The following is a 23663-nucleotide window of genomic DNA, read 5'->3' as shown; positions in this document are numbered from 1 at the left end:
CCTCTTTGTAATCTTCACTCACAGTTGGTTGAGATGAAGCTGCAATCACTGACAGCAACAAATCCTGTTGGGTTGGAAACTAATTGTTGTTGAAAAGGTATGTTTCGTGTCCCCTGTCCCTGTCCCTGCTGATTGGGATGCTAACAGCCACTGTTCTTACATCATGCAAATATTCATTGTAGATGCAGACAGTTCATATTTATAAAACAGATCAGGTAACTTTATTCATAGTGTCATCATATGTATGTGCAAACATGGTACCTCCTTTCTACCATTCTGAAACATCTCCACACCAGCCCATGTCAGAGGCCTGATTGGGTACAACCATGATTTACACCAGAGTTGGAGGGTCACATGACTGCCTCATAGCAGCTCTTCTCCAAAGCGGCTATAATGCTCTTTTAAGGTGATGAATAATATTTTGCCTCGTTAGCGTAGTTACTTTGGATTTTAGAGAAAACTCCATTAAGTTTGATGTGCCTATTTCAGTACTAATCATTTCACAGTTATAACCATTTACATATCTCTTTCTAATAACAATAAGAGACTTTCCTGCATTTTTCTGCTGAACAACCCATATTTTTTATTGACAAAGTTGTTTTGAAGGTGAATTAGTGTCAGTTAAGATAAATACCAAATATATATTTTTAGAACAATTATAAACAATTGTATTCTCCACAGGGTTCCTTCCCATGCACTGATCAACCAGTGATACTCGGTCATGAGTTTAGTGGAACAGTCACAGCAGTTGGATCTAAAGTAACTAATGTGAAAGTGGGAGACAAGGTAGCTGTTGATCCAAACAGGTAAGATCTGTTAATATAAAAACTGAAGTCACCTCCATATATTCAGCTATCATTAATAACTTTTCTCCATAAACTTACTAAAACACATCTGTGTCACTGAGTTTGCATGTTTGCAACACTTTGCAGTTAAAAAGTGAAATCCAAAAGCTACACTAATTGAGCATAGAAACAAATTATTGTGATTATGTACTGTGCCCCGGGGAAAGATAAAGTAAACAGCCTGATATTTTTCTCTTTATAGGTAAGTTAATGGAATGATAACAATAAATTTGTAAACACCTTGATCTCCTAAATAGTCATACAATTATCAGTTATTATTACAGTTATAAATAAATATCTGAGGAGTTCTTGCAAGAAGAGTATAAAAGCAACCAGTGTTAGAAGTGATAGTAATAGTAGGTCTTGAAAAGTGTATAATATTATATTGCAATTAAGCTACATCATTTGGAGAAATGGAATCATATCTGTCAAGAAAGATGCTGAATGCATTCATGATGGGAAGTCAGATTAGCCAGAATGGTAGCCAAAAGACATCTGATTAATCCAATTTCCATACAGGTGCTACACGAACTCTGTATGAATTTCCACTCTATTATTTAATTCTCCTTCTTCCTGTGTGTCAAACTCTCCCCATCCACTTCTCATTCACCAACTCCCTTTCTTTGCACCTTTTCTCCATTTATTTCTTTACCTACCCTCTCTCCACCTCTCTTTCTCTTTGCCCATAACCTTTTCTCCACCTTTCTCAATCTCTCTCTATTATTCCTTCATCTTACCTTTTCAACAGTCCCTAACAATTATATGTTGCTCCCTTCTTCTTGTTCTGTTCTTTCCTTTGTACTCCTCCTCCCATCTGTACATATTTCTTTGGTCTATTCCCTGATGTAAATATGCCTGCCATCCTGCATGACATTGGACATTATACTAAGATATTTTCCTCATTCTGTCACTCTTGCTTTTCTATAGATAACTTAACCATTATACATCCTGTCTGTGTCTTATTTTGAATTTTGGTGTAATTTTTGGCAAATTGGGGAATTATATTAGATTTTAAATTGTGCACAGTCACATTCTTAAATTTATTCTCGGTTTTAACAACTTAACTCAGTTATATTTTTCCTTTTGTTCAAATCAAATTTCTTGTCTTTTATGCATTTATTATCTCTTAAGCTTGTCTTTATGCTTTGAACTAGCTTAAAAATTTTAAAAATCATAGTATCTAATAACACAGTAAGTCACATTATTGTAACTGTAAAAATTGTAATATTAATTGTTTCTGCGTGTGTGGTGTGTGTGTGGTGTGTGTGTGTGTGTGTGTGTGTGTGTGTGTGTGGTGTGGTGTGTGTGTGGTGTGTGTGTGTATGTGTGTTGGTGTGTGTGGTGTGTGCATGCATGATGGTGTGCAGTTTGAAAACAAGTTTCTTGCTTTCGTTATGGAATGCATCACTTTCTGGACTTCCTGTGCTACAGTTCTTAAAGAAACAATTTTTTTTCCAGTGGTTGCAACACCTGTGGCCCATGCTCTGGGGGACAGTACCATTACTGCAGTGCTGGAGGCATCAACTCAACAATAGGCATATACTGTAATGGTGGATGGGCACAGTACTGTACAGCTCCTGATACACAGGTGTACAAATTGCCAGATAACATTGCTCTAGAACAAGGTGAGAGCATGAATTTGTACATTATGTGGAGAAGAGTGGATTAGACAAATTGAAGATGAGGATGAGCAGTGAAAAGCAAATAGTGAATAAGTTAAAAGGATTTGCTGCAGTGACATTCTAATAGTGCATCTGTTGTGTACAACTTGTTGCAACTACAATCACCAATTGTGTCTTGTTGCTTTTTTTTAAAGTTATGATAAAGCATTATAAAATCATACAAGCAACCCTCATTGGTCAGTATTTTCAGCCAGTTTCTGTCCACCATCAATAAACCTGGAGCTCTAAGTTATTTATAATGGTTCAGGCATGATCACAGATTTTATTCCCAGACTACAGTGATATGATTTTATCTCCAGTAAACTACAATTAAATTGTCATAAGAAAATTAATCTAAAGTCTATTTTTCTCACAACTTTGATCTTTGTTGATGAAGATATTGTAATTTTTGTTACTTTTCTGACTAAAAAGAAATGTCAATTCCTCATCAAAGTGAGAAATTGTGTCTTGAAAAATTTTACTCTGTGGCTGAAGCTGTTCAGCTAAAACTCAGTTACAGCCTATTAATGCATTTCTCACAACCTGCAAATCTATTTGCTCTATGATCTTGAAGTAGATCTTTTATTTGTTTTGAGAGAAACCAGTACACAGTCTGCGCAAGAAATGGTGTAATATATTGATTTGAATAAATCTCACTTGTCTTTGATTCATCCGAGCTGCTCACTAACAGTGCCAACCTGTGTGTAAATTGTTTCCACATTGCACTTTCATAATACGTAACAAACTCTATCTATCATCCTAGGAACATGTGCCATAAAGTTCAACTAGTGTGGTATGGTTGTACGTACTAGTTTATAAAATAGAAGGTTCTGCAGTGGTTTAATGAACTTTGTGTAATACCCATTCATTCTAAGAAAAGAGGCAATTAGTTGAATATTATATTTTAAATGTACCTTGCATCTTTTTGTTATGTATGTTGTGAGAAAACCATCTGTGCACTGCACACCTCTTCTCCCTTCTTTCTCACTTGTTCACTCCACCCAGACAGCAAATATCAATCTGTGTGGATCAGTTTTCAATGTGTCCATAAAAAGGTGTTTTTTACTGCCATACCTCATGACCAGATCATCCAGAGAGATATTAATAATTATCTACCTACGATTGAAGTTTCAAAATTTCTCAGAATGGAACAGAAGGAAATGACTTACCTCAGTGAAAATTTTCTGTTTTTGAGTGTAGTCACTATGCATTCTCACGTGCTTGGTGCAGCAGTGTTCCAATGCCTTGGTCCCAGCTCAAAAATTAGATTCCTCTGGCCTGCAAAATACCCATCAACTTCAGCTGTCAGTTCTTTCTTTGAAAAGATTCTCCATCCACTGATGAAAATTTTGAGTTTTGGGAAGAGATGGAAGTCTGATGGAGCCAAATCAGGTGAATAAGGCAGGTGTATCAACAATTTCAACACACACACACACACACACACACACACACACACACAGTTCATGTATTTTTTGCAATGGCAACAACATATATGTGTTGCTCACATTATCTTCATGAAAGACAGTTTTCTTCCTTGCCAGACCTGGCCTTTCTTCATGTATCTTTTGCTGTAGTTGGTCCAAGAGGTTAGCATTGTATCATCCAGCAATTTTATGGCCAATTGGAAGATAATATATCAGCACAATCCTTTTCACACCCAGAAAACTGGCACTTTGACCCATCCAGCCAACCATATTGCCTTTGGTTTCTTTGGTGGTTGTGAATCAATATGTTTCCACTCATTTGACTGTTTTGTCTATGGGGTATAGTAGTGGGCCAAAGTTTCATCTGTGTTCACATACCAGTGCAAAAAGATCTTGTTTGTTGCTCTGAAAAAGGGTTAAAGATTGTTTGGACATTTCCATGCCGATGCATTTTTGATCCTGTATTAATAATCACTGCAGCCACTTAGCAGATGATTTTTTCATATTCAATTCCACTTTTAATGTGTGACATTCCCATTTAGAGGACTTCCCTATAGCTTTAGCAACTTCTCACATTTTCAGTCAGCGACCCTCCATGACTGTTTTATACACTGTTCCAATAATTTGTGAAATAATGGGACATCTTGGCAGGCCTCTATACAGATTATCAAAGTGATTCCGACCAAATTTCAACATATTTTCCCATTTGCAACAACTCAATATGAAGGAGCACAGGCCTCCACTGTGTTTTGAAAATCAGCATTAATTTTTTGTGCATTCATACCTTTCTTTACAAAGTACTTAATCACTGCTCTAATCCTGATTTTTTTTTCCTTTCTTTTTTCCCCCATCTTCAGAGATCACTACACAGGCACAACAACAGAGATGTCTACATAACAGATCTCTGTCCAGAACACTGACACATCACATGTTCAAACTATCTCATATCAACATCATGTATTGTTACCATTTCTGAAACTTTTTATGCATTTCTTTGCGTCCAAGGTCTTACTTGCTATGACTCCACATGATGAAGGCATCACCCTTATTTTCATACCATACAATGATCTCAATTACAGTGCCATGTTTTCTGAAGTTTACATTAAGGGATTGAAGCACTGGAATAAGTAGATTTCCAAAAGGGATAACTATCAACGGCTCATGGAAGCACCTTACTTCGCTAACTTATTTACTTGCAGTTGTTTGAACATTCAAGGTCTCTTAAAACCATTTATTACATTAAGTGGTGGTTATCCACTACTGTATTATACAGAGACAGTTGAAAACATGTACATCACTCTGTTACTGTTTGTTAGTACTGTGAATGTTCTTCTCTACAACCTGCATGTACCCATGAGAAGGCAGGGGTGTGGGGATGAGATATATATCTTATGAAATAGCACTGTCTGCATTGTCTGCAGGTGTCAGCTGTGAAATAGACCTCCCTTTATTCCAATATCTTGCATAGTGATTCATTAATAATATAGAAAGAAACTGTTATTTTCTGGGTGATGAATGGCTAAACTCTTTAAATGTGTAGTAGAATAATAATGAAACTCCTACAGCACTCTGAGGAGTATTAACTGTCACTTAACATATTACAATACTAAGTGCTTTGTCACCTGTTGCTTCATACAGAAAATAAAAGGAGTTTCACATGATTTTCTGTGATAAACACAAAAGGCTATACATAGGAAAGGCATACAACAGACTGAGATTCATTGAAAGAATCCTTGTGAAGTGTAGTCCATTCACCAAGGAGGTGAAACTCGTATTTGACTGATACTTGAGCATTGCTCATCAATTTTGGATCTGTACCATATGGGACTGATAGAGGAAATGGAGACGATTGAAAGAAGAGCAGCATATTTCACTACAGGTTCATTTAGTAAGCATGAAAGTGTTGCAGAGATGCTCATCCTGTAGCAGCCCTACCACAGAAATGTGTGAATAACAGAACTGAAGTAAATCTCTTACCGTTTGTACAAAAATTTTGCCAACAGTGTGAGGCAGATTGGCTTGAGGCAGACAGTAGATTGCAAGCTGGAATCAATACTGTGCAGGCACGATTCCTCAATCTGATTATGCTAGCCATGGGGCACGTGCATAGAGCTACCTTGAGCTCCCCACCAAAAGTGTACAGGAAGCTTATTTGACACCATTCATTTGGTTTTGTTTTCTCACATCCTCGAAGATCACAATGGCATGTGGAATGAGCAGGTAGCAGTTTGTTTTTGAGTAGGCCACAAGTCCATTGTTTTCCTATGGTCATGCAATCAGGCGACATGCTTACAACACTGGGGAGTATACACCCTCCAGAACCAGTGCTCAAGACCTGTGACATGTGAAAAGAGTGAACTATTTGTGCTAATGACAATTATCATGGGCACATAATCATGAATGCAATGACATTTACATACAGAACTTATATGTCAGTTGCATACTCATTTGTGATGAATAAATGTATTTTTAGCAAACCGAATCTTTTTCAGCTCCTGTCAAAATTGCATCCTCCTTAAGTAAAGTGCATGGGTGCAGCAAAAAAGCCAGATCATCACATGGCTGAGTTGTAAGCAGTTATGTTCACATATTCCCATTTCAATCTAATTCCAATGGCAGACACTGCAAGAAAAGCATTCTTCACGGAGTGTTTAGTGTTAAAATTCTGAGAGCTTAAATTGCTAGAATATTCAGCTAATATATTGCTTACTTGTACATACACTGAAGCACCAAAAAAATCTGGTATAGGCAATACAAGATATGTAAACAGGCAGAATACGGCACTGAGGTCAGCAACGCCTATATAAAACAACAAGTGTCTGGTGCAGTTGTTAGATCAGTCATGGCTGCTACAATGGCAGATTATCAAGATTTAAGTAAGTTCAAACGTGCTATTTAGTCAGTGCATGAGCAATTGGACACAGCCTCTCTGAGGTAGTGATTAAGTGGGGATTTTCCCATACGACCATTTCATGAGCGTACCATGAATATCAGGAATCCGGTAAAACATCAAATCTCTGACTTCACTGTGGATGGAAAAAGATCCTGCAAGAATGGAACCAATGATGACTGAAGAGAATCGTTCAACATGACAGAAGTGCAACCCTTCTGCAGATTGCTGCAGATTTCAATGCTGGGTCATCTACAAGTGTCAGTGTGTGAACCATTCAATGAAACATCATCGATATGGGCTTTCGGAGCCCAAGGCCCACTCATGTACCCTTGATGACTGCATGACACAAAGCTTTATGCCTTGCCTGGGCCCATCAAAACTTACATTGGACTGTTGATGACTGGAAATGTGTTGCCTGGTCGGACAAGTCTCATTTCAAATTGTATCGAGTGGATGGATGTGTATGGGTATGGAAACAACCTCATAAATTCATGGAATCTGAATGTCAGCAGGGGACTCTTAAAGCCAGTGGAGGCTCTGTAATGGTGTGAATGGTGTGAGTCATGTGCAGTTGGAGTGATATGGGGTCCCTGATATGTCTAGATGTGACTCTGACAGATGACATGTATGCAAGCATCCTGTCTGATCACCTGCATCCATTCATGTCCATCGTGTATTCTGACAAAATTGGGCAACTGCAGCCAGACAGTGTGACACCTCACACATCAAGAATTTCTACAGAACGTCTTCAGGAACACTCTTCTGAGTTTAAATGCTTCTGCTGGCCACTAAACTCGCCAGACATGAACATTAGTGAGCATATCTGGGATGCTTTGGAGTGTGCTCTTCAGAAGAGATCTCCAACTCCTTGTACTCTTACGGATTTATGGACAGCCCTGCAGGATTCGTGGTGTAAGTTGCCTCCAGCACTACTTCAGACATTAGTAGACTCCATGCCATGTTGTGTTGCAGCACTTCTGTGTGCTTGTCGGGGCCCTACATGATATTAGCCTGGTGTACGAGTTTCTTTGGCTCTTCAGTCTATATCTTGTAAAAAAAATCATGAAGATAAAATTAGAGAGATTCAAGCACACAGAAACTTATCAACAACTGTTCTTCCCATATGTCATTTATATCTGTAATGGAAAGAAGGGAAAAGGGGGGGGGGGGGGAGGGGCAGGGTGAGTACGGTACACAGAGTGCTTTTCATGACACACCATGAGGTGCTTTTGGAATGTAGATGTAGATATATAATAAAGAAAGGAAAACTGAGAGGGGACAAACATCTGCTAAAAAAATGTGCTGCTAATGGTTCTATTTGGTGCCATAATTGCTTTGATAAACTGTAATGGAAAATGTAGAAATTTTAGACAGATATTCACAGTGAGCAACATCTACAGTAGAAATATACTGTAACATTTTCACACTATTTAATTAAATGATTATTGGAAAACATATTATGTACTGTTACAAAACAAGAAAAAAAATATGGTGTAATTTCATGATACTACAGTAAATGACAGTGACAGTAGCAGCCTCTAAAAGAAGAAAAAGAAGAAGAAGAAGAAGAAGAAGAAGAAGAAGGGGGAGGAGGAAAGCAGAGTAATGTAAATACTGAATTTCTAGCACCCAGAACCGAGGAAGGATTCCAGTGGTATGGACATCTCATGTGAAGAGACCAAAGACACCTTGAAAAGAGATTGATGGAGATAGCAGATGAAGGATGCATGGAAAGAGAAGGACTTAAAATGATGTAGGCAGACTGCATTTGTGAGGGAAAAACAACTGACAGAGGGCAACACGCAGGACCAAGAAGAGTAATGGTGGGAGAAACTTGCCATAAACATTGACCCTATGAAGATATCGAAAGACGAAGACAAAGAAGAATATGAAACACAGATTTGTTTCTTTTGTGTAGCGTCTCTCTTATAACACATATGGTATTAATTGACTCCCTTCAGTCATACGGATCAGATCTATTTGAATGTTATATTCTCTTATTCATCGCACTCCTCAGAAGGAAAAACTTGAAACTGAAATTTCCATTTGCAGTTTTTAAACATGTGTATATGACATTCCATCATAATTGTTTTACTCAGCTTAATTTAGACATAATAGTACCAGAAATTTATGTAATGACTAAATATAATCACTCAGAATTGATACTGAGTTGTACATAAGTGTAAATATGGTAACTCAGCTAACAAATACAGTTTGTTTTTTGTGTGTGTGCGCGTGTGTGTGTGTGTGTGTGTGTGTGTGTGTGTGTGTGTGTGTGTGTGTGTGTGTCCTATTGTATGCACACATCTACCATTCTGTGCCACCACTATATGGTGAATGATTAATTTATTATTCCATTTCTCGTATTCTACACGATTTCCAGTATTGTATTAATAAATAATTATGATAATTACTTTTTCAGGTGCATTAACAGAACCCATATCATGTCTCTCCCATGGCTGGGACAGAGTTCAGCCCATCCCTGTGGGCTCTAGTATCCTTATCACAGGAGCTGGCATTATAGGCAACTTATGGGCATGCCTACTCCACGTTCAAGGACATCGAAAGGTTACAATAAGTGAGCCCCTAGAGAGCAGGCGCAAAATTGCTGAAAAACTTGGTTAGTAATGCCCGGTAATTTATTTCACAGTATCCAAAGTTCAACATAATTTTTTTATTCAGTTTTGTGGCCAGAGACTGCTGTTTTAACAGAGTACTTGATAGAAAATGCATATGCATAGATAAATGTCAGAGAACCCCTAGAAACAACACTTATGATGGCAGGTGTACTTGATCAATGGTTATTAATCCAAGTTGTGGATTGTAATGTTTCAGGATATTTGCAAACATTCCAACACACTATTGAAAATCTGTAGACAGGAGATGCTCATGAATAATTTGAATAAGGATAAATGTAGTGGGAAAGGGAAACTGTGTGTTTTCCTTTCTTGTATCCAGTGAATGTGGAGCAGTGGTGGAGCCAGCAAGAAGGGGACCAGTAAAAATGGTGTTACAACCACTGGGAGGCACTTGTCCAATGGTGTAGCAAGTGCTTGTATCTGAGAGCCATGGACTAAATGATGCACCAACAAGGATGTAATGAACAATTACAGAGTGGTAGTTGTTTTCCTGGTTTTTCTCTCAGGTCCTACTGTATGCATGTACAGACGTTTGAATGTACTCAAGAGAGTGGTATTACCATAGAAATTGTTAGTTGTGTTGTGAAAAGTAATAACGAAAATGTTGGGCAAAATATACCCCTGTTTGTGAGAAGAGTGGCTATTTATTTAGTAGTGCAATAGAGAGAACTGGTGTAAGCATTCCAAGGATTTTCATTGCAGTTGGATTGATAGGGAAGTGGCGTGGGAGGACCAGGACCACCAAAAAAGAAAAACTATTCTGAAAAGAGAGGATAAAGGTAATACTACTTTCATCTGGTGGTGTATTGGGTCAGCACAATACTGCCCTGTTATATCAGCCAGGGACACAACTTCCCACTAGCACTGGTATAAGATCCACCACAAATCTTACAAAATAAACAACAGCAGGAAAAGAAGGAAAAATACACCCCAGGGTCCATCATTTTTTAGTCACCACCTTGTCTCACGGGGTATGTAATAAGCAGTAAGTTACACATGCAGATCAATTTAAATGTTTTTTATACCCATCACAGTTTTGTAGAGTCTACATAAACATGGCTCTTTACAAAGTTGTGTATATATGACTGAATGTGATGGACAAGCCTGGTAGAGTTCTGGAACTTATCTTCTGGTGTTTGCTTCAATATCCATCTTAATTATCTCCAGAATAGCCTAAGATGATCCAACATGTTAACAATATAACTCTGATTTCAGATGAGTGAAAATAATGAAGTTAAATAAGACCAGCTTTGAGATTTGTGTTACCTACATTCAGTACTGCTTTTGACCAACTTACTGTGAGAGGTGCATTTTGTAGTACTAAGCATCTGCAGGGAGTTTTTGTTGGACATGTTCAAGCAGGATCTACAAAACTGAAATGTAATAGATACTAATACAGTTTTAAGTGAAGTGAGGTGGACCAGATGTTAATATACTATTCAATGCTAGTGGCAGGAAAATATTTCTATTGTATTGCCACAAAACAATCAGCCCATCTTCATGAACTGGATAGTTTCTAAGCCGTATATGATTCTTTACTTTTGGGACTATGAGTGAGCTAGAATTCATTGCAAAAAATGATGAAACCTAGATAGGGCTTGCCATATTCCACTAAAGATTTTATTTCTTAACAGTTTAATAAAAAATGTAGATGCATGATCTAGTGATGAAAAAAATACATAGGAAACATTGTCTACAATTCTGATCTCCCATAAAATTAACTCAATAATACAATAAAAGATTTCAATCAAACTTTAATAATGAATATGTCCACTGTGCACAGGAATACAAAATTCCTCAGAGTTTTTGCTGGCTTGATATGCTCTGTTTGAATGAGCACTATAATTCTCAAGAATGTTTTCCTGATTTTTCCTCAGCAAGCACAACAGTCAAAATACGTTGTTCTGTACCTCTGAGTTGTCATGGCCTTGTATAGCACTTTATTAAGCATTGTTTGTTCTGCAAGAGAGAGATCGATGCCTGAATCACTCAAATTACACATTTTTAGAGATCATTGTCATCTCCTCTTTGACCAGACCATAGAAATGGTCTGCATGGAGTGGTAAACCCAGTTCGGCAGCCATGCATGTTAAAGTACCCACTTCCAGGATGGGGGAGACATGCTGGTGCCAGTTCAAAACTGCCCAGCATATTGACAAAAAGGGCCAGTGTGCTGGCTAGTCTGGATGTGGTTTTGAAGCAGCTTCCCACATCTCATTAGGTGAATACCAGTCTGATACCAATGTACCACCTCAGATACAAGCTGCAAAACACATTTAGAAAAATTTTTCAAATTGCACACAGAATTTCCTCTAGATGTAGATAGATTGGGTACACTGATTTGATCACGGGGCATGAGGATCAGACTGATGATCTTAGATGTTTAATCTCCTTAAACCTATAACCAGGAGCCTTTTGGAGCAGTGAAGTTCATATAGTTTGGATGAACCAAAATTCGTCCAGTAGCCTTATATTTTCTCTAATATTACATTCTCTTAACGTTTATCAAATCAGGATATCATACAATCATCCTGAGTGATCTCCCCATTTCTAAGGCCTTTTCATATTTATCTTACATTGCATGGACTATCAAATAGAAATATATACTTTTAGACAGGTCTAAAACTTTCCATGTCATATTTCCCTTCTTTAGGTCATAAATGCTCAGAAGCATGGAGTGTGTTCATGGAATCTATGTAAGTATGTCATAAAAAGAATTACTTCACTAATCCAGTGCTCATAATTGATGCCAGTGTAATTTTTATCTGTGTAACAATAAGATAACAACAAAGCATTTGACTGTGTAATTGTTTCAAAAATGTTTCAAATACTAGGCTTTATGCGAATACCAGAGCATCATACATAAAGGTAATCAGAAATCTGTACAAAAAGTAAGAAGCAACAGCAAAAATACAACAAGGATACGAAGAAACTTTCAGGAAAGGTAAAGGCGTCGGACAGGAATGTACAGGGTAATTATAATTAAAGTTAAACTATCAAACCACTGTAGAAATAACACCACTGGTTAGAATGACATCAAATTGCAATCGAATATTATCAGAGAAGGGGAAAAATGTATGGCAGAAGAAAAATAAATAGTTACAAAATGTAGCAGTAGATGGTGCTGTAAGCATCATAATTTAATAGTGGCTGACTGCAAATGACTAATGAATCATACAACAATGCCTAACGTGTAGATCTGACATTAAACAAACTGTACTACTCAGTGTGCATGGGTGTACAGGTGTGATACTTTTAGTTACGTAAGCCTATCCACCACGGCAAGGTCATATCACATCAGATGGGAAAATTCGATTTTTAATCGTCCTGAGGTCAAAAACTCCATAAAAAGCATCACTCACGTCAGTTTTTAATTGTCCTGAGACCAAAAACCATATAAAAAGCATCAATCACATAGGTTTTTAATTGTCCTGAGGCCAAAAACCACATAAAAAGCATCAATCAAAGTCAAATCGGATTATTAATTCCATCTGACAGGCACAAAACATGTTCAATATGGTGTCCACCATTTTCTGCAACAAGTTGAAATCGAGAAACAGCATGTTCCACAACTGATCAAAGTGTGTCCAGAGTCATGTTCAGAGTGTGTTGCACAATGTGTGCCTTCAATGCAGCTAAATTTGCAATCAGGACACTGAACACAACATCTTTCAGATAGTCCCACAGCCAGAAGTCACATGGGTTAAGATCAGGTGATCGGGACAGCCAGGCTGTGGTGAAATGGCAGCTGATAATTCTAGCATTTCTGAAGTGGTGCTTCAGCGGCTGCTTAACTGGATTTGCAATGTGCAGAGGGGCACCATCTCACATAAAAATGATCCCATCCACACATCCATGCTGTTGGAGAACTGGAATGACAAGGTTGCACAAGACACTCATCAGCGTCAGAGACAATGCCCACACAGGAACCAGAAATGGAGGCGGAGGCAGCTGCAGCACTTGGTGCAGTGGGGGCAGTTGAGGACTGGGGGTGGAGCAGAGACCCCAGACAGCACTCCACTAGGCAGCAACCCCTCTGTGATGCAAACTGGACTGTCTGCAACACAGGAACAGGCACCAGCAGCTGGGAGGGGGGGGGGGGGGGGAGGCAATGCACCAGAACAGACCCTGCTATGTGCAGCTGCATCTGTTCGAAGTGATGGGATGTCCACCCATCAGGAATGTGGACAATGTACAGGTGCTTAATGATGGCAGGAACCCAGTTTAGCCTGCAGCCGAACCCACGAGTCCAGACAGGGGCACTCAGCCAGAACGTGGCAACGCCAGCGGATACAGCATCATATGCAGCAGGTGAAGGAGAGTCTATGGTTGGCATCCACATACCAGCTCCGCCATGGTCTTGTACCCCACTAGTATGAAACAGTACAAACTCAAAAAATGGTCTAAAGCAGCTTTAGACAGCCTGCCAGAATACATACTACTGCAAATGAGTTTTAAATGTCCAAACCATACGTTTGACCTCAACATTAGATTGAAGATGAAATGGAGGAGCTGTGAGATGGCAAGCACCACTAGTCTGACAGAAAGATGCCAAGTCTAAGAAACAAACTGGGGGCTGTTATCAGTAACCACGATAGATGGAAGTCCCTCATTTGCAAAAATCTTAAGCTGGACCAAAATAGTGGCCGCCATGGACATGGTCAGACAACATGGGAAACTTGGAATAAGCATCCAGTAAAATGAGCCAATACTGATTTAGGAAGGGCCCATCAAACTCGACATGTAGATGCACCCACAGGTGCTGCAGAATCGGCCAGAGGGAGAAAGACACCCACAGAGCCCCCTGTTGCTGAACACAGTGAGTGCATGTGGTGATAAGCAATGTTGCCATCTATGCCTGGCCAGCACACATGCTGGCGGGCCAAAGCTTCGGTGTGAGAGATCCCCTAATGACAGACATGCAGAAGCTGCAGTACATTATGGTGTAAGGAAATGGGAATCATAACCTGGGGAGCAGCGTCCTCCTTAGCTAGCAATAGAACCCTGTCAAACACAGAAAGATGATGTTGAAAGGAGAAGTAATTATGCAAGGGATCCAAGGCACAACTGAGGGTTTTTCTGGCCATCCATGTTGCATAAAAGATAGGATCCAACTAAGTATAGGATCCATAATGACGGCTGATACTATTGTGGCACTAGTGAAGGGAAAACCAACAACCATGTTCTGGTTTGCAGTACCTAAATAGAAAAAACGTAACTTGTCCTGATTGAATGCTGGGTCTGACTGGATCAGAAGGTGAGATAAGTCATTGGCGTTAGTGTGTTGCACTGTTAGCTGGTTAATGGATCTGATCATGATAACAAGAGAGGAAGAGAGCCCACCACTACAAACAATGTGTCCAGAACGGTAGCCAAAGGGTTATAAAGAGCAACCAATGACGTGTGATCCATGATTAAATGGAACTTAGAACCATACAAAGAGACGTGGAACTTCTTGAGGGTGAATACAATCGCTTAAGTCTCCTTTGCAGTCTGAGCATACCACTGTTGAGTGGGATTTAAAGTCTTAGAAGTGTAAGCAATGGGTCATTCAGACCCATCCATGTATTTGTGCACCAACACTGCACCAAGACCATGCTGAGGCCAACACGAGATGCTGACACAGCTGAAAAGTTACCAGACAGGGGAAAGACTGGAGCTTAGATTTAAGCAAAGTGAATGCTCAGCCACAAGGGGGACCAGAAAAAAGGCTCATTCTTACACAAAAGTGTGTGCAGGGGCTGAGAAACAGTGGGTGCATCCAGAAAACTTATGATAGTATGAAATTTTACCTAGAAGTGCTTGCAGTTCCTTAACAGAAGTGAGCCACAGCAAAGCTGCAATTGTGTCAGCATGATGACTGATTGGCTTGACCCATGAATGAGAGACCTCGATACCTAGGTACTAAACTGACAGCTGAAAAAATTGAGATTTTGCAAGATTGCACTTGACACCTGCAGACTGCAAAACAGAAAACAATGATTGGAGTTTGGTACGGTGGTCTTCAGTGGGAGAACTTGAAACAACAATACAGTCCAGGTAATTGCAGCAGCCAAGCACAGAGATTGTCAGCTGTTCTAAGAAATGTTGAAAACTTCCGGGTGTACTAGCGACACCCAAAAGCAACCATTGATATTGGTATAGGCTGAAAGGTGTACTGGCAATGATAAGGTGCCCAGTGGCCTCATCCAAGTGGAGCTGGAGTTATGCTTCTAACAAATAAGCCTTGGAAAAGTAGTGGCCATCTGCCAATTTTGTGAGCAACTCATCATGGCAGAGCAAATGGTATGTATCTGTCAGGGACTGTGCATTAATCTCGACACTGAAGTTACTGCAGGGGTAAAGCTTACCCATCGGCTTCTTAACAATGACCTTTGGTGTAGCCCATTCACTTGAAGAAACAGGCTAAATGGCATTGAGAAAATGTCAAATGGTCTAATTCGGCCTTGATAGACTCACGCAACATGACTGGCATCTGCCACACCCAAAAAACATTAGAACGGGTGGACTCTTTCATGGTAATGCAGGCCTGAAAACTGATACCACAATTAAAACAAGGGGAAATGAGTGACAAAAACAGAGCAGAAGGACTCCAGCTGTTGATACAGAACTCGATCTGACACAAAATTTACCTCATCAGCAATGGAGAAATCAAAATCATTAAATGCATCTAACCCAAACAAGTCTCCGGTATGGGAATGATCCACAACAAGGAAGATGAAAGGGGAACAATAGATAATTGACATAGGATCAAAATCTGCTGTTTATTGTAGCTAACCTGTGTGAGGGGAGGGGGGCCCAAGTCCATGTATGTTTTTGGGTTTACTAAAATCACTGCAGATACTGTGTCCACTTGCATTTTTAGCATTTTATTAAACACACACATGTCAATAAACAATTTTTTTGGGGAGATGGTCATTGTAGAGATACAGTTTATGTTCGTCGGTACTACTGTGTCCATCACATTTGAAGAGGAGCTACACACTGATGTAATATGGCCTTGCTTTTGACATTGCAAACAGCCCAACACTCAAGGCACACAGCATGCTCATTTTGGAAGAAGCAATATGGGCAAGACAGAAGGGGAGCACATGGCCACTGTTGTTACAAGGCCCATTGCTGCTGTGGCCGTAACTGATGCTGCCTCATCCAAGGCTGAGTCAAAGGTTGTACTACTGCAGCAGCTTCCCCATCATCCTGAACACTTACAGCATGCTTAACAGTTGTTGATTGAACAGTAATCTGATTGCCTGCGGCTCGTGACACTTCAAAGGACTGTGCTGTATGAGCAAATTTGTAAGTGCTGGATACTTACATTGAAGTGCTTTTTCACAGACTTCCCTATTCAGGGCCAGACAGGTAATAACGTCACACTCCATATGATTAGTATAAGATTCGTGATGGGTACTAGTGACAAATTTACGATGACAGCTCAACCCATGTAATTCTGCAGCATAGACTTTGTCAGATTGGCTTAGGTGTTTCTGACAACATTAAAATGCCACACATGTTGCAATTCCATGGGTTCTGTCACAGTAATAGATTGAGAAAAGCTTGCACATTTCATCAAATGATAAGCTGGCCATATCATGCTAAGGTGCAGGTTGGCACAACAAGTGATACATGCACAGGAAATATCAGGAAAGAAAGAAAGCCCTACATAGGTTTATATTGCCCATACCAAAAGACCTGGAAATTTTGGTGTAATCATGTCTTCTAGGAGTACCAATCATCACATGCCAGAAAGGGCAATGATTGCATTGATAGAAGAGTAACCTGCTGTGAACATGCAAATGCCACTTGACTGAGAGTGGTGGTGAGAGCCTGCTGTTGTTCTGTGAAAGCTCGCTGCTGGGCATTGATATGTTGGAGTTTTTCTCGTATCAAGATGTTTGTTGGGTTACTTAGCACTGACACTAATATGCTATGGAAATGTAACCTTCACTAGTCGCCAAGCTTGTTACAGTAACAACAAATGTGATTTATGGAACACAGTATTTTATAGAGCCATCGTAAGATACAATTAAGTACAGGTTGCACATAGCACTGAACACATTGAATGGACAACAGCAATACTGGCCAAGCACTAATTTGTGAATGCTTAAATAATACTGCTTCTTTGGCAGCTCACCAGAGTGCACCAGAGGGGTGACCCAGGTGGCCTCTATAAATCAGACTGTGAACTGTATGGATGCATGATCTCTGAAATTGCGTGCATTACGAATGGAGGTACGTCAGTTTCTTTTCATTTAGTATGGTAATTAAGTAATGAACAGGCATGGAAACTGGAATTAAAATTGTCAGGGTGGGGATGCATTGAACCAACAACTTAAGATGTGCAGATGACACAAAGCGTACAGCAGGCAGTAAAGGAGACATTAAAAGTATGCTGAAAGTGAAAAATTTGGCCTAGGGCTAAGTTTGAAGAATTTGTTGTCAAAATTTTTGTTTTCTTTAAATTTAGCCCTAATTTGCTGCAAATATATATATATATATATATATATATATTATATATAAATACAAAGATGAGGTGACTTACCGAACAAAAACGCTGGCAGGTCGATAGACACACAAACAAACACAAACATACACACAAAATTCAAGCTTTCGCAACAAATTGTTGCCTCATCAGGAAAGAGGGAAGGAGAGGGGAAGACGAAAGGAAGTGGGTTTTAAAGGAGAGGGTAAGGAGTCATTCCAATCCCGGGAGCAGAAAGACTTACCTTAGGGGGAAAAAAGGACAGGTATACACTCGCACACACGCACATATCCATCCACACTGTATGTGTGGATGGATATATATATATATATATATATATATATATATATATATATATATATATATATATATATAAAAATGACTAAATCACTGAAATTTTGATCTTTCCTGTAGTCTTGTACAGATGTGAATCATGGACAATAAAAAGAAATGGATTCCAAGAAAATCTATTTTTTTAAGATGTGGGTTTGAAGAAGAATCCTGAGGACTTTGTGGGCTGAAAACAGAAACAACTATTCTGAAAGAAAATAAAGCCAAAAAATCTTATGAGACAAAGTACTGAAGATGACATTACATCACATTGGGCATATCACAAGAGCAGAAGACTCACTAGAAAGAGCTGTAATGCTCCGAAGAACTGAAGGTCAAAGAAACAGAGGAAAACCAAAGAGAAGGTGGACAGAAGACATCAAAGAAAGCATCAGAATGATGCTGGAAGAACTTAAGGCCAGGAGGAAATGGAAAGAGATAGTTCATCATGTGCTGAAGAGTTGGAGGATACTTGATGATCCTAACAACAATAAGAAAAATGTGTTTTTATAATTGACTGCCAGAACAGTTATGTTATTACACCTGCATTGTATCTTCATTTGCAATAGAGCAAGATATGTATTTAGAGCAGTCACTAGTTGTTTGACATGCCACATAAAGATCTGACTCATTAGTTATTTACAATAAGTGACAAATAGTCAAAAATCCAAGAACTCTCTGGGAATTCAATAAATTCACAGAATTATGGGAGACTCTAGGGGAAATTGAACTGTTTTTTGGCAGAAATAAATGTTCTGAGTTTCTTATTACAAATAGTTCTGAGATTCTGCTTAAGAAAAAGTGAAATGCTTTGAATTGTCGTAATGTTTGTTGCTAGATCACATCTGCATGTCACATCCTCACTGCCTGTGTGAATCTTCATTATTTTCTGTGGGCCCTTAGGCTTCCCGTCCATCTCCCATTGCATCATCAAGAGTGTTCATGAGATTTTGTCATATAGCCATGAACTCACCATTCGCACAAAATCAAAGATGCTACTTTAAACTGAAAAAAAAGTGTGTCCATATTTAAACATAATATTTGCAGACTGGTACTGAATACTCAGGCTTTATTTCCTTTTTACTAATTTCAATGCACTCTAGTACTTTGCCAACTTACAGTATTGTGCATTAATTTAATACTGATCATAGTGTGAAGAACATGTTGCTTGATATAAGATATGTCATTGCTATCAGACTCTATTCATATTACATTCCAGTGAGAACAGATCAGATCATGTTCCTGTCAGAATTTCTCATATGCTTTAGGTTACTGCACAGTGACATGACCTCACATGACACGGAATTGTGGCAGATGACAGTAACAGTGGAATTTACAGAGGTTGCAAGAGCTTATAATTTACAGAATTGTTGATGAAACTGTAAATCCCAGGTGAACTTGAAATAATCACTAAAAGGTGAAGTGACAATTCAAAAAATTTCAGTTGTTGCCATAAAAAACTAGTAATGTGAAACTTGTTCTCACATACACTAAAGTATCGTTCAGGGGAACCTGGATAGGGAAGCTGATAAAACCTGGTAATCTCAGGGAATCTCTTGATGAAACATCACCTGTATATTTCATCAAAATTTTTCAATTGTACTCTCTTTTTCAGGAACTGGATTTCAAGTTGTTAGCCCAGCTGAACTGAAAGAGCAAAAAGAGAAAGATCCAGAATTGGGTTTTGATGTTGCTATTGAGTGCAGTGGTAATGGCAGGGCAATGGAAGATGCTCTCTGGATGCTCAACTGTGGAGGAAAACTGTGTGTCTTTGGTGTTGCCTCTCCAGACACAAGAGTAAGGTAAAAAGCTACATGTGAATTTCTTGCTCTTTACTACAAATTAAATAGTTATTTTTCTAAAGATACTGTGATCAGCATTTCTGAATTCTGCTTCCATCGAAAGACTTATGAGCTATGCACACACTACCTTCAAGGGCTGACTGCCATCTTTGTTTCCTATCTTTCTCCTCCTTCAGCTGTGGAAATTTAAAACAATTGATGAATATTTTTTGCTATTGTGAAATGTCATGAAAATTGGCTTTGGCATGGAGGAGCAACATATTTTAAGCGAGGAAGCCCTGTGTTATAGAGGTCTGAATTATTTGAACCCTGTCCATCGAGTCACTGTAATAAGTAGCATTACTAGTTCTATATTACTACAAGAAATCTACCTTAAAGTGCACTTTGTAGAAAAAAATCTGTTTCCAGAACTTTTCTGATTGATGTACAAAATCTTAACACCTCTCTAGACTTCTTGATACACCTATGATCTGTTGTGTGGTGGTATATCTTGGTCTCGTCACAGGTTAATAAACATAGCGATACCTCAAAGGAATGTAACATTTTGTTTCATAATTTACTAATAGAAACTAATAAAATGCAGTCCCCTCTCATCAGTCAGTGTTTCAGTATTCTCAAAGTGGTTTGGACCTTTTGTGCTAATTTAAATCTTTTTAAAAATGCAGATATGTTTGATACTTGTTTTTTTGATAACATCAATTGTTGAAATTTTGTATGGAATCACATTTTTTCTCTTGGTACAACTATTTTATACGTGTGTTTAATAACATCACTGCTCCATATTTCTCACATAATCTATACCATATATAATTACATTTATATCCATGGCACGCTTCATAATGATTTACTGTGCAGTGTCCCAACGGGTCTCACTCTTCTAAACACTAAAAATAATTGAGAAAGAAAAATATTCAAGATGACTGCGTGGTGGAGAACTTCAGTGATGACCATCCACAGAAATGCTCCTTCTCACCTGTGTGTCATTGTTGGACTCAGGGAACAAACACTGATGAGCCAACACACCATAGTCCAATCAATGATGATAAGAAAAGGTCAAATGCAAGAAATAAATTGTGTTGTCACAAATTTTCGTACAGTAGTAGGAAGGAGTGCCATGAACAACATACTAAAAGTCCCAACCCCTGAGGAAGGGGAGTGCATCTGAAAAAGAAAAGTCAATTATTGATAAAATTGTTTAACTGGATAAATAAAAGATCTACTCACCAAGCAGCAGCAGAACACACACATAAAAGACTGTTGTGATTGGCAAGCTTTCAGAGCCAGTGGCTCCTTCTTCAGGCAGAAGGGTTGAGGGGGAAGGAAGAAGGGCAAAGGAAAAGGACTGGAGAGGTCTAGGACAAATGCTAAATTTTGGGAAAGTCACCTAGAACTGCTGGTCAGACACAATAATTTTAGTGATGGTATACATTTTCTTTCAAATATTCATCCACAGTATAAAAAGATTTCTCTGTCAGGTAATCTTTGAGAACTTGTTTAAATTTTGGCAGTTCTGTATAAACACATTTGATATGTGGTTGGAGAGCATTGAACAGCTTAATACTGGAGTAGAAAACTCCTTTTTGTACCAGAGTGAGACGTTTCATTTTGAAATGTAGATGTTTTTGTTTCTGGTGCTATAGCCATGGAATTTACTGTTGTCTTGGTAGATAGAATAATTTTTGCACACAAAGGTCAGCAAGGAAAAAATATAGTGTGAGGCAGTTGTTAGCATACCTATCTTCCGAAACAAGTGCCTGCAAGAGTGTCTTTGATGGACCCCACACATTATTCTGATTGCTTTTTTTTTGGATGGTGAAAACTATTTTTGCAAGTGGTTTGTTCCCCCAGAATATGATAGCATATGACATCAATGAGTGGAAGTAACCAAAGTAGGCAACCTTAATGATGTGGACTTCAGCCACTGAAGAAATTACCTGCAATGCAAATGTTGCCGAGCTAAGTTTTTTACATACATGAAGAATGTGAACTGACCAATTACATTTGCTGTCTATATAAGCACCCAGGAAGTTTGTATCTTCAACTTGCTGTAATGGTTGATCTCTACATTTTATGTTAATTTCATCAAGATTACGTTGTGATGTATGGAACCTCATATAATGAGTTTTATTTGCATTGAGAGAGAGACCATTTGAGGAGAACCAATTTAAGATGTCATTAAAAACAGTATTTGTAGTTTGTTCAAGATTGTGATCTATCAAATCATCAAACAGAATTGTGGTATCATCAGCAAACAGGGTAAATTTACTGTTTGTCTCAGAACAGAGAGGAAGATCATTAATGAAGATGAGGAAAAGCAGTGGGCCCAAAACGGAGCCTTGAGGCACACCACATGTTATTGTGCCCCATTCAGACAAGGCAGGTTCTCCAGAAGAGCCATTTAACAATACAGTCTGATTCTGATCCTTTAGATATGATTGTAGCCACAAGCCAACAGTACCACCTAAAGCATAGTATTCTGCCTTTTTCAAAAGAATTTGGTGGTTTACACAATCAAAAGCTTTCGTAAGATCACAAAAAATACCCACTGGAGACATTTTTTTATTAATGGCTTCCAAAACTTGGTTGCTGAAAGAGAATATTGCCTGTTCAGTACAAAGACCGGCACAAAAACCAAACTGATTTTTGCTTAAGATACTGTGGAAGTTGAGATGGTCTACAATCCTCCTGTGCATGAGTTTTTCAAGAATTTTTGAGAAGGTAGTTAATAGGGATATTGGTTGATAGTTTGTAACAATGCTTTTATCACCTTTTTTAAAGAGAGGAATCACTACAGCCAATTTTAGTCTGTCAGGGACAATCCCTTCTTGTAGGGATGTATTGTATATGTTGCATAAGATGGGACCAACAAATTTATAACAGTGTTTCAGTTTTTTACTAGAAATATTGTCCACACCAGCAGAATTTTTATTTTTTTATGATCTAATTACTCTTGTGACTTTGCTTACAGTAACTGGAGGTAAAGATAATTGTGGGATTCTGTTGCTAATAGCTTTCTGTAGGAGGGACAGTGATTCTTCCATAGAACCATTACAGCCTGTCATCTCTGCTGCTCTCAAAAAGTGGTTATTAAATATTTCTGCAACCAACTCAGGTTTCTTTATGATACTGTCCCCTGTTTTAATCTCTACCTGAGACATGTTCCCTGTTGTCCTGCCAGTTTCCCTCTTTATTACATTCCATATAGTTTTAATTTTATTTTCTGAGCTTTCAATTTCTGATTTTATGCACATACTTTTAGATTTATTTATAACCTTCTTGAGAATGCTACAGTAAAGTTTGAAGTGTTGTCATTTCTTTGGATCACTACAAGTCCTGAGAGAACTGTATAACATCCTCTTTGTTCTAATTATCCATGTAGTGATCCAAGACTTCTTTGCATTGCCTATATGACTATTTCTAACTACGTTTTTTTGGAAAAGATGGACTCAAATACAGACATGAATTCATTTAAAAATGAATTTTACTTTTTGTTTACATCTGTTTCCCTATAAACTGGGCTCCAATCTCTCTCTTTTAGCCTGTCATTGATTTTTTTAAGGCCCTCTTCATTTATTGTCCTAAAAGATTTC

General features: G+C 38.5%; 1 protein-coding gene across 1 annotated transcript in view; it reads left to right on the top strand.

Moving 5' to 3' along the window:
• Positions 1 to 23663, top strand: part of LOC124711410 (D-arabinitol dehydrogenase 1-like) — a 58805-nt gene that overhangs the window by 26208 nt on the left and 8934 nt on the right. Inside the window, exons 3-6 of the mRNA XM_047241468.1 lie at positions 682 to 806; positions 2304 to 2470; positions 9246 to 9443; positions 19887 to 20073. Coding sequence (XP_047097424.1) covers positions 682 to 806; positions 2304 to 2470; positions 9246 to 9443; positions 19887 to 20073 — 677 coding nt within the window. The remainder of the gene's footprint in view (positions 1 to 681; positions 807 to 2303; positions 2471 to 9245; positions 9444 to 19886; positions 20074 to 23663) is intronic.

The sequence above is a fragment of the Schistocerca piceifrons genome, chromosome 8, assembly GCF_021461385.2.
Source record: "Schistocerca piceifrons isolate TAMUIC-IGC-003096 chromosome 8, iqSchPice1.1, whole genome shotgun sequence".
In the NCBI taxonomy this organism is placed as follows: domain Eukaryota; kingdom Metazoa; phylum Arthropoda; class Insecta; order Orthoptera; family Acrididae; genus Schistocerca; species Schistocerca piceifrons.
The sequence above is the reverse complement of the archived record's forward strand: the minus strand, read 5'-3'. Positions and strand labels throughout refer to the sequence as shown.